This window comes from Nansenia antarctica (genome assembly GCF_963989245.1).
Source record: "Nansenia antarctica genome assembly, chromosome: 3".
Classification (NCBI taxonomy): domain Eukaryota; kingdom Metazoa; phylum Chordata; class Actinopteri; order Argentiniformes; family Microstomatidae; genus Nansenia; species Nansenia antarctica.
Window position 1 is genome coordinate 58,905,338 of NC_137688.1, and position 11,799 is coordinate 58,917,136.

Here is an 11,799-nt window from a genome sequence, read left to right on the forward strand (position 1 = left end):
AAAGATACTTTCCCCTCTGCTTGGCCAGGGAGAACATTGGCTGTGATGTCGACGAGGTGTTGTGGCCTTTGTAGAGTATTATGCAGAAGGCTTATTTTATTTTTTCTATTGTTTGTTCTGTATGAAGAATACTTTACAAATCCAACTGTCATTGCTGAGATGTGTGCAATATTTCAGAATTTTAAAAAAACATTCTATTCTTGTATTTGTGTTTTATATTTGAGTATGAAAACATAACAGTTTATAACAGGCTACTGTCTGTACGTATGTAGTGTAACACAGAAAATGCAAAAGGCCTGCTGATAATCATATCATAATACTGTTTTCCTCTGATCATAGTGTTTTCCATTGTGCACATCAGTGTTCAATTGGCTCTTACAAGTGTCTCTTCATTTGATGGTGTGTGTTTGTCATTTGATGACAACATTTCATTTTGAGAAGACATAACATTATTTTGAATTCAGGGTTTGCTTTTGCAAGAGATTGGTGGAGTTTAGGGTTTTGTGTGTGAGTTTTTGGATTTGTGTCAAGAGTTAAGAGAAAATGAGTTGTGTGTGATTCACACAGATTCTTTTCTTCAGCCTGTGGAGATGGGGCTCTGGTGAATACAGCTACAGCAGCAAGAGGGGCTTTTATGCAGATTCACAGCAGCTCGACAATGAGTTATAATTGCAATGTAAATCAGTGTGGGTGTGGATCACTTTGACAGCATGGTTGTATGCTTTGAGAAAACGTGTTAAAGCGATAGAGAAAAACTGTACTAGTGATGATGAAAAAAGACATAGACAGACAGACAAACGGACAAAGGCACACAAAGACATCCACACCCACACCCACACCCACACACACACACACACACACACACACACAACATGACACAACACACACATAGAGGAGCGACAAAGATACACACACACACACACACACATATATATGCACACTTATGTGTATTTAATGAGAGAGAGATAAAGACGTCCTTCTATTAGGGTAATGTGGAACAGATTTAGCTAAAAGAAAACAGGAGGCTGTGTCTAATGGCAAGCCGGTTTAGCTCTTGTTGCCACAGTAACACCTGTGTGAAGGACCATAAAGGCAGCCCACTCCACACACACACATACATACATTCAACATGAGCCTCCAGCCCCCAACATACTGCCACTCAACAGCAGTCTAGCAGCCAGGGGAAGGGAGGGAACACATCTTCAACATGCTTCTTCACACAACTGAAGGGCTTGGATACAAAGCTGAAGTGTTGGTCTCAGCAATGGGAGGATTAGAGGAGGTGTGGATGACAGAAGGGAGGAATGGCTGCATCTCTCTCTCTCTCTCTCTCTCTCTCTCTCTGAGCTCCACAGCCCACTGGCAGCTGCACTGACACAGTACGGAAGGAATCGCAGAAGAGCCATTTAGTGCTTGGGTCCTCCTCTTCCTCCTCCTCTTTCTCCTCTCAGAACTCCCCCTGCCTACTGCCTACTGCCTACTGCCTACTGCCGAACCACCAGGCTCTTCTGTCTGCTTCGTGCTTGTTTCTACCCTGGACAATAGCGGGATTTCGCTCCACAAAGACCACAGACCAACACAAAAAGACAGACGCGCTCTGCGTGCTCAGTCACAGCAGGGTCTCTCTGCCATCAGCCATCAGCGGACCCCTATCCTTCATCCATCCATGACTGTCCTTGTGAGGCCTCCAGGACCTACACACAGCACAGAGAGAGAGAGACCTGGAGAGAAGAAGATCTCTTCATCCAACCCCTGGCTATCTGAGAGCTCCATCACTTAACCTCAGTGTGGGATACTTTGACCAGGATTCCAGCCCCAGTAGCTAGTAGCCTTGGGGCAGCAGGGAGATGGCTATGGTTAACTGGGTTCTCTGGGAGTGGAACCCGCTAATGGAATGTGCTGTGCTTTGACTGGCGGGCATTCAACTGGCAATCACGCCTGGGTTCGTCACTCCACCTGGGGTGGGCAGTGGTACACACGCTTTATGAAAGTCAGAACTAGCACTCGCTGACCTAACATACTAATATACGTGTCTGTGTGTGTGTGTGGGCGTGTGTGTGTATAACATGTTCACAGGAACAGGAAAAACATTCTACTCTGTGTGCTGCAAGAGGATTCTAACATGATGTAATACTGGTGAGTGCTTACACATTATTTTTGTTGCCTCTTTCACTTTCATGTGAGGTTGATGTTAGGAAATGTGTCTATGGGTGACGGTTTGTGTACACTACAACATCTGTTAGCCACTTGAACATTTTACAGAACACAGGATAGGTTTCCATCATCCTTGTTCTAAGACTTTTGCTGAGAGGTTGTTTATTTCTCCAATCAGGATATGGATTAAATATTTTCCCTGATCATTCCGTAACAACAACAAAAAGCTATGCTAGAGGAAAAGAGATGAAGGGTATCGTAAACAGCTAGTTGTTCGACCATCCACATAGATCGTATCCTATGTTAAAACAGCCATTTACCTTAGAAACCTGTCATTAATAATGTTATGGCGATGGCCTCACTGATGAAAAAACAGAGCATCAACTCAACCCCTGACAGGTAATAATAATAATAATAATAATAATAATAATAACTTGGATTTGTATAGTGCCTTTCATAAAACCCAAGGACGTAGTGAGCATCTACTACTTTTGTAGTAAATAGGCCATTTATATTCCTGTCCATTTGATGATTTAGGGAGGCTTGACGCCTCCTGGCTGAACTGACTGCTCGTGCATGAGTATTTCAGCCGCAGGGATGATCTCTCAACTTCTGACTCCTGCAACTTCTGACATCTTCAGCTTATCCTTCCTTATTGCATTCATTGTTAACAACAGTAATTCCCCTTCACAGTTCTTGTGACTTTGTTAAGTCTAAAAGTGTATATTCTTTGGAGTCTACTGTTACTGTTTACCTTTAATAATAGAGTTGCTGAATGAGCCCAACACCAGTTTTATTGCCCTGTATGAACAAGCCCTTAAAGAGAGAATAACACACAAAGCAGAACCTGTAATGAATTCCAGACTAATCATGCATCTAAATAGCCTGATTTTACTGTATTTGTTTCTTTTCATTACACCTCTATAAACATTATTTGACTATTCAGCACATTTAATGTTGCTTTTTCAAAATGGAGTCTTCAAACAGGCAAAAAGAAAGCTTTGCAATGATGCTTTCCAGTTCAAATTAACACTGGTTTAGAAACAATTTGACCTCCTTTGGAAAGACTGCCAACGGATAGTCCTCAATGCTCATGTCCATTAAATATGATCAAACCTATGTGATGAGTTAATCACCATTGTGAAGAGCGGTACCTAATCTCCTGTACATAGTCTCATAGGGATGATGGGAGTGAGATGTAAATAAGGAAGATATTATGAAAATATTATGTGCCACTGAAAACCATGCTGCATCAGACGCTACACTACTCACTAGAGGAGGCCTCTGAGCTAGAATAACACTGGTCTTATAAGAGTTGCCGTGGTTCCTATCCCTTCCTCTTCCCACGCTCTCCTGACAGCCCAGGGAATAACATGCACTAGATCCAGTACTCACACTCATGTAACCCCATGACTCAGAGTAGGCTGGGACTTCTGTCTGATCATTCTACGCTGATGCTGTCTCTCTCTAGGATATTTACAAGATGTTGAAAAGGTTAATTATGAAAATCACATAATATTGTCATGGATCTTTAGTCTACCAAGTTGCGATGTAATGTGAGCACAGATGATTATTTATGTTTATTTATGTTATTGTTTATCCTCGGGGTCACACAAGGGAACGTTCATGACCTTTCCTGTGTACTTAGTAAACTCTTGCCTAGATGGGGGAGAGTTCAAGTAAATTCAAGGGAAGAAGCAAAAAGCTGAAAATTCACTGGGACTCTGAGACCTTACAAAAAGTGTAGGGTCTACGCTGTAACTATGCTATCATTGTCATTTCAGTTATGAAAAAACTGAACATATCATTGATAACAGATCAGTTAATCTTTGTAAGTATATATATACATACACTCACCAAACACTTAATTAGGAACACCTGTACACCAGTCAACAGTCCAAGCTGGTGCAGGTGGTTTAATGTTGTGTGGAATGTTTGCTGACCATGTGCATCCTTTCATGCCCACAATGTACCCGTCTCCTAATGGCTACTTCCAGCATGATAATGCACTGTCAGAACACCAAAGTAGTCTCCGGCTCTTGAATCCAATAGAACACCTTTGGGATGTGGTAGAACGGGAGATTCACAGCTTGATAGTGCACCTGAAAAAATCTGCAGGAACTGTGTGATACAATCATGTCATCATGGACCAGAAACAAATCTCAAAGGAATGTTTCCAATGTTTTCCAAGATCTTGTGGAATCAATGCCCTACACAGTATTGGTATAGTATTCCTAATAAAGTGCCCAGTGAGTGTATATATATATAGACAGAAAAAAAGGACTAGTAAATGGTTGCAAGACAAGCTCTGTTACAAGCTCAAGGATGGTGCCCTGGAGGGAAAGGGACAAATCTATGGGGCACGCTGATAATAGCCTGCCATATCAGCCTGCCATATCAGCTCTCAAATCACAGCCTGACATACCAGCAATCCCCCATGGTGCATCGTAACTACAGAATTCATCTATCTCCTACAGCACAATTCCAGAATTTGGGACAAATTTCACACGCACTCGCACTCGCACACGCACACACACACACACACACACACACACACTCACACAAACACACACACACAAACTAGGTGAATTCTGATCCACACACATCACGGTTCTTAAATTGTAAGTGTCATGGATGGCTTGATGAGGTCCAAAATGGGGTCCTACCTGTATGTGGAGCCCAGCAGCCCACGCTGTCATATAACCTTTTTAGGATGCTGCTGTTCACGGGGAGTGTGTGGAAGAGAGGACGGTGAGCCTCTAGGAGTAGGACATAATTAGAACTAGGATGAGTCTCCTAATGAGGACTACAGCTGTGGTAATGATCACAATGGCATTTCCCCTCCAGAGTCTCTCAGGGGGTGGGGTAGGTAGGGCTAGGGGCCCTGGGCTGGTAGGGATAATAGCTGGCGGGAATAAGCCAACTGGCTAAGGTCAATTTGTGTTCTCTCTTCCAGTAATATATTTTCATTTTTGAATTAATGTACTCTTGCCCCCTAGGGAGAGAGAAAAACCAAAGGAGCAGGGGGTAGTTTGGTCGGGCAGTAGGCAGTTTGGTAGAGTCTGATGGGGAGAGGAGAGAGGAAAATTGATGTTTTATGTTTAGCCCTCTGGTAAATTGTTCCTATTCAGGCAAATCTGCCACAACAGGGTGCTTTCTGCTGTCTCACAGTGGATATATAGACAAGAGATTACAATAAAGACAGGTTTTGACTGGTTGATCTACCGCTGTGTTTAATCCAAACAAAAGGAGGGGGGCGGTTCACCGTCTTATCAGTGTGTTGCAGTCTGCCATAGTTCACACGGTCACATGAAGGGCGACACCTAACTGAAAGCCAAATGGACGCAGTCCTCTTCTCCATCCTTGGGTTTTATTGTGCTATGCGACAAAAAAGCCACACAAAGCCAGTGAGTTCCAAGATGTACAAATAAACATTTCTAAATTACATATATGTTGGCAAGAAAAGGATACCAACATTTGTGAGATGCTCCTTTCCTATAATCACATATGCAGCAGTGGAGAATATAAGCTTACAGTTATACCTTCTTTTAGCACATTCTCTGGCTGCTCGTTTGAGGAGAGCTCCCTCCTTTGTGGGTTTTTGACTGAATCAATGACCTTCAGGTTACTAGTCCAGTTCTTTAACCACGCCACATCGCTAAGTATTTTGCAGCATTTCTCTCAGTCCAATGCTCCATTCTCCTCATTGGTAGCTCATAATCAAGGATGTGCCGTGTCTTTTATGGGACACTGAAAAGGATGGAATGTTATGTACTGTTGCTAAGGAGACGTTAGGAAGACTGTTACACTCTGGGAAGCTGTTCACCCTATTTTTTTGTTTTTTTGTAATGTTTGGTTTTTTTCCTTTGTGCACAGAAATCTTTGAAGTAGACTGACGCACCATGGCACACTGTCCAAGCGACAAAAAAGGTAAGGATGTTTATTTTTTTCATGCTGCAATAACAGACATTATTCACTTACCACCACAGAGAAGGAATTATATGAGGAATTTAACATGATTAATTTTGGCTTATTCAAATAGCTTTTCTATGTTTCCATGGTAAATATTAGTTCATGTTTTTTTTATATAACAGCAGCATTTACCTGACAGCTGATGTGACAAAAGAAACTGCTGTAAAAGTGTAACCCACTTTCAGAGGAAGGATCACTGCAGCTTTAAATGCACATAATTGAGCCTCTCAATGAAAACCACAAACTCAGTCACTGGAATCTGAAATGCAGTGTCAAAACGCAGGCAAACTAAAAAAGCTGCACTCACATGCTTGCCCCCTAAAAAAATACAGAGAAAAAAGAGAAAAGGCGCAGTCTCCTCTCCCCATCATCACCAGCACGTGCCTCAGCTGTCTGATCGTCACGCTTGCTCGCTCAGTTCAATTCTCATTTCGCTTTTTATCGCAGCCCACTGGAGCCTGCACTGAGGAATTATCTGCTGTCAAGACCTGCGCCTGGGTGATAGGGGGAGTCTGAGCAAGCTCGGGCCACCGCAAGGTGAGGGTGCCGGGGTACAGGGGGAAAGAGAGCGCCGTGGAAGCGACGTGGACACAAAATCAACGATGGCATCCTCGGCCATGCAGATCCTCGCCTTCGCCCTGGCGCTGGTGGGTGTCCTGGGTGCCACCGTGGCCACGCTGCTGCCCAACTGGAAGGTGAGTGCTGATGTGGGCTCCAACATCATGACCGCCATCTCCCAGATGCAAGGGCTGTGGATGGACTGCACCTGGTACAGCACCGGCGTCTTCAGCTGCACGCTGAAGTACTCCGTGCTGTCTCTCCCCGCTTACCTGCAGACTGCCCGGACCACCATGGTTCTGTCTTGCATGATGGCTTGCCTGGGCCTCTGTCTCGCTGCCCTGGGGCTCAAATGCACCCGCTGGGGCGGCAGCCACCGAGCTAAGGGACACACGGCCATCGCTGCAGGCGGGTGCTTTGTCTTGGCTGGCATCCTCTGCCTGGTGCCCGCGTCCTGGTTCACCAACGAGGTAATAACCAACTTCTTGGACTCTAATGTGAGCAATAAATATGAGCCTGGAGGGGCGGTGTATGTGACCTTCGTTTCTGCCGGGTTCCTCTTGGCTGGGGGTGTGATCTTTTGTTTGTCATGTCCTGGAAAAAGAGAGGGACCGGTGGACTCCGCATCCTCCGCCCACCCTGACAAACTAATGCAGCAGCAGCTGTACCAGGAGCAGCTACACCGTGACCAGCTACAACGTGAACAACTGCAACGGGAGCAGCAGAGCCGTGAACAGCAGACGCTTCAAGAGCAGCCATGCCGCGAGCAGCTACATCGCGACAACATTGCCCAAGATAAGGTCCAACAGGATGATACTCAGCAGGAGAAGCCACTACAGGAGAAGCTCCGCCAGGACCAGGAACAGCAGTACTACTCTCCTTCAAGAGTCCCTCCAAAAGACGTCAGGGCCGGCTACACTCTGCAGGACTACGTTTAGTTCCTAAAGCCTGCTCTCGTTCGTGGGGTGAGAATGCTATGGACTTTCTACTGAGGCTCCTTGACTGCCTTTGTGAGAGGAAAAGTGTGGACAGAAAATTCAGGGGGGGAGGAGGAGAATGGTAATGACTTTGACAGCCTTATCTCCCCCTCTCATCTGTTCTCTCTCTCTACGGCGAGCACAAGCGGTAAAGGTACTCCCGTAGTGTTGGAAAAGGGAGCTTGTGGATCCAGAATACTCAGTCCAATTTCTTGACTGCTGCTGTGGGTGAAATGACATGAGGGTATAGGGGAAGGTGAGAGGGACAGAGAGAGGAGTCATAGAAATGCACAGCAAACGTACTGTAAATCCGGTGAAAAGTTCCATTACAAACGTATGTAGAGGCTTTTCAATACCAAAGGATTAAATAAGAAAAAAAAGTGCTGATAATTAGCTGCTAATGATAACATCAGAACTTATTGCATTATAATCTGTCAATCTACATGAAAAAGGAAAATGTAAAAGCCATTGTTAGCAAGCTTGTGTCGTTTAGAACCCATCCGCCTTGTGAGACTAAATAATCATATTATTAAATCATCCATAATCATATTTCTGAAGCTTAAAAGACTGATGATTGATATTCAGCCTAAGCATGCTATCTGAAGCTTGTTAATAATGCAGTCAGTGGAATGCTGCGTAGTTATTAAGAAAATAGCTACCAAAAGCTTGTGCCTAAAAAAGTGTAAAATACTCATATTTTCCAACTGTTTGTAAAGCAGCGTTCAGGAAGACAAAGAGCAAAGGGGGTTCAGATCCAAACAAACACAATCCATACATCCAGTCCATCTCTTCTTGTGAGTCATGCTGAGGAATGAGGTATATGACAGCACAGCCTGCCTGAGATCATGATGCTCTTTGCTTTCCCATTATCCTCTTGTTACAGCTGAATGCACACTACTCATTTACTACACACATCCCCCAACCCCCCTCCTCTCACACACAAGCATGCACACACTGCGCTCGAACACATACACACACAAAACACACATAACGTACACTCTGTCCTCCCGTTTTCTCTAGCTGCGAGGGTAATAAGGTCTTGTAGCCAATCAACTTTACAGTGTGTGTCCGTGTGTCATTGCTGCAGGGGGCCATAGCTGTAAGGCCTGTTCTTTGGCCAGTGGTACTGTCAGACTGCGTTCCCCTGTTGTTGACAGAGGGTAATAGAGGCTTCTGGCCCCAACCTGCCGACTGCCCTCCTCGAGGGGGCCTGGGCCTCACAAAAGCATTTACTGTAACCTCAACCATCATCTAATTCAAATGTTTTTGTTTATCATTATCAACAAAAAAATTCAAAAGAAAATTCAGCTTAAAAGTGGTTTTAAAATCTGTCATGCTGAGTTGAAAATGGTACATTGATCCCAGGCATGAGCCTTGATTGCAGTGCTGCTCTTGTTGTGGTTTAAGACATGGCTCAATAGCTCGAGATTTCTGCTTTTTACGGCACATTTTTGTGTCCCACATATTTGCCTCACATACGCTCCTTTTTTGTTGTTGTACCTGTGAGAGAAATAACTACAAGGGCTCCTCTGGGGAAAAGTTAAATAATGTTATTGTTTGTGTTTGACTTTCCCAAAGAGAATGTCGTTAAATTGAATCTAGCACTGAAAGAAAAGTCTAAGTATAGTGTATCAGAGAACAAAAAGATTCACTGTGCTCTTCACAAATTCACACATCTCATGTTTAAATCATGTAATAAAAAGTGTATGTAATGCAAAATAATGGTTTATAGGATAGATTGTGCTTTTGTTCTTCAAAAATGCACTTTTAAATTAAATATGGGTAATTGAAATGTTTTTCTTTGGTTTGTTTCATTTAGATTCAGGGCATCTTTTTTTTTATTAATGTGTAGGCCTATCTCCAGTGGATTTCAGGTTCAAGATTATGCTTTTACATTAACAACAATCCACAAGAAATTTAAACTTGACCTATTGCTACAGTATATTTAAGAATGTTTTCATTGTTATTCATCTGAATAAGAGCTCTGATGAGCTGTCAAATTGTTCTGTAACAAATGTTGGAGAGTGAAGCATGCTACAATGGAGATGAATTGAATGTGCATAATTTTAACACAACATCATGATTGCAATAGTTGTCTGCCTCGCTCTCGTAACGATGGATGTGTTTGGGTTGAAAGTGTGAAATGCTGGCAAAGAAGCTATTGTCTTTATACATGTGGCAACAATGCAAAGCCTGTATTATTAAAGCAAAAGTTTGTACTGTGCAAAGCAAATTAAGTTGTTGTTTTTTCACTAGGCCTTTACAATTTGTACCAAAAATACTAAGAAATTCATTCAAGTGCATTTTTAAAATTTTAAAATTATAAAAGGCTGTGATCAAACTGACACATGTTGTTTCCTCTCCTCTCTAGCTGCCATAGTGGATTCACAGCTTTCCCCATAAGGAAAAAAACCACATCATCAGATTCTGTAAAACTTGAAACACTCCTTTCATGTTGCATGCTCTTTGTTGCCTGTCCGTGGTCTGACTTCTAACATCAACAGATAACAGGAGCATGTGATAAGGCATGACAGGCAATGGGTGTTGCTGGGAGTCAGGGGAGTCCAAATGAGAATCTGCATTACTCTTCCAGTGGGTTAAACCATGCGTCAAATTAGCTCAATTCACACAGCTGAGCACCCCCAACAAACACACACACACACACACACACACACACACACACACACACACACACACACACACACACACACACACACACACAGCATTTATGGCTCGTCATCTCATGCCCCTTTAATTAATCAAATTACACTCATTTAAGGATATATATATATATTTTTTTTTTACATTCTGTGTTTGAAAAAGTGCATTGAAAGGGAATTTATTTATGTTTGAGTCAGTAATTAGTCATTGTCATTGACTGCATTCAGACCACAGCTCTGTGAGTTTGGATAATCCTCTATGTGGCCTGATCTGATGTAACACTATCACAGAGAGCACAGGGATACTGACATCAATTACAAGATGATCTTCCTTACATTGTATCTCCTTGTCAAGCCAATTACAGTTTTTCTCTATGGCTTAGCCTTTAACACGTTTTCTCAAAGCATAGCTGATTCTCAAAATGAATTTTTGGCGTCAAATGACACACACACACACACACACACACACACACACACACACACACACACACACACACTATCAAATGAATAGATACTTCTAAGAACACTGATGTGCTCAATGGAAAACACTATGATCAGCTGAAAACACTACTATGATAGGATTATCAGTAGGCCTTTTGCATTTTCAGTGTTACACTACATACATACAGTAGCCTGTTATAAACTGTTATGTTTTCGTACTCAAATATAAAACACACAAATACAAGAATAGAATGTTTTTAAATTCTGAAATACTAACTGTATACATCTAAGCAAACAGTTGGATTTCTAAAACGTTCTTCATACAGAACAAACAATAGCACATTTTAAATAAGCCTTCTGCATATACTGTAAAGAAAAAGAAAATGACAGGCATCCTGCCTTTCGTTTCTGTCTGGCCACAGGACCTCATCGGCATCAGAGGCAATGTTCTCCCTGGCCAAGCAGCGGGGAAAGTATCGCCTGGCATGACTGTGACAGACTTTCTGTCTGTAAAGCGTTCTTGGGTTTGTGAAAGGCCCTACATAAAACCAATATATTATTATTATTATTATTATGACGAATAAAGCGGTGTCCAAGCATGACCAAGTTCAAAAAGCGGTATAAAAACATGGTTTTCACCAGGTACGAGGAGGAAGAAGGGCTTTCACCAGTTGTTTTCACAGATTATTTGTTTATTTACATTATCTGTTTTCTATTGTTGGTAAATATGTAAATAAATTTGATTTAATTTAAAAAAAAGATTATATTAATATTGAAGTCAACTGCAGATTATTAATTATTAATCTCTGATTATTGGAGAAGGGGTAGGATTAAATAAACTTATGCTTCTTCCTACTCCTTTTTGGACATGTTAAGTAAATAGTGTTTTTTTGTTTTGTTTTGTCTTTTGTTGTTATAACTATTTCTTTTTTCACATGTTCGAAATAAAGCTTTCATTCATTCATTCATTCATTCATTCATTCAATCAATCCAGCCCTGATATACTTGAGCAGCTATATCACCGTCCGCCATTACTT

General features: G+C 42.3%; 1 protein-coding gene across 1 annotated transcript; it reads left to right on the top strand.

The window, feature by feature from the left end:
* Positions 1 to 6,728: 6,728 nt before the first annotated feature.
* On the top strand, positions 6,729 to 7,622 carry cldn20 (claudin 20; the record flags this gene model as incomplete). Its single annotated transcript, XM_080526752.1, has 1 exon — positions 6,729 to 7,622. The coding sequence occupies one exon, from the start codon at positions 6,729 to 6,731 to the stop codon at positions 7,620 to 7,622; it is 894 nt and encodes a 297-aa protein (XP_080382878.1).
* Positions 7,623 to 11,799: the final 4,177 nt, after the last annotated feature.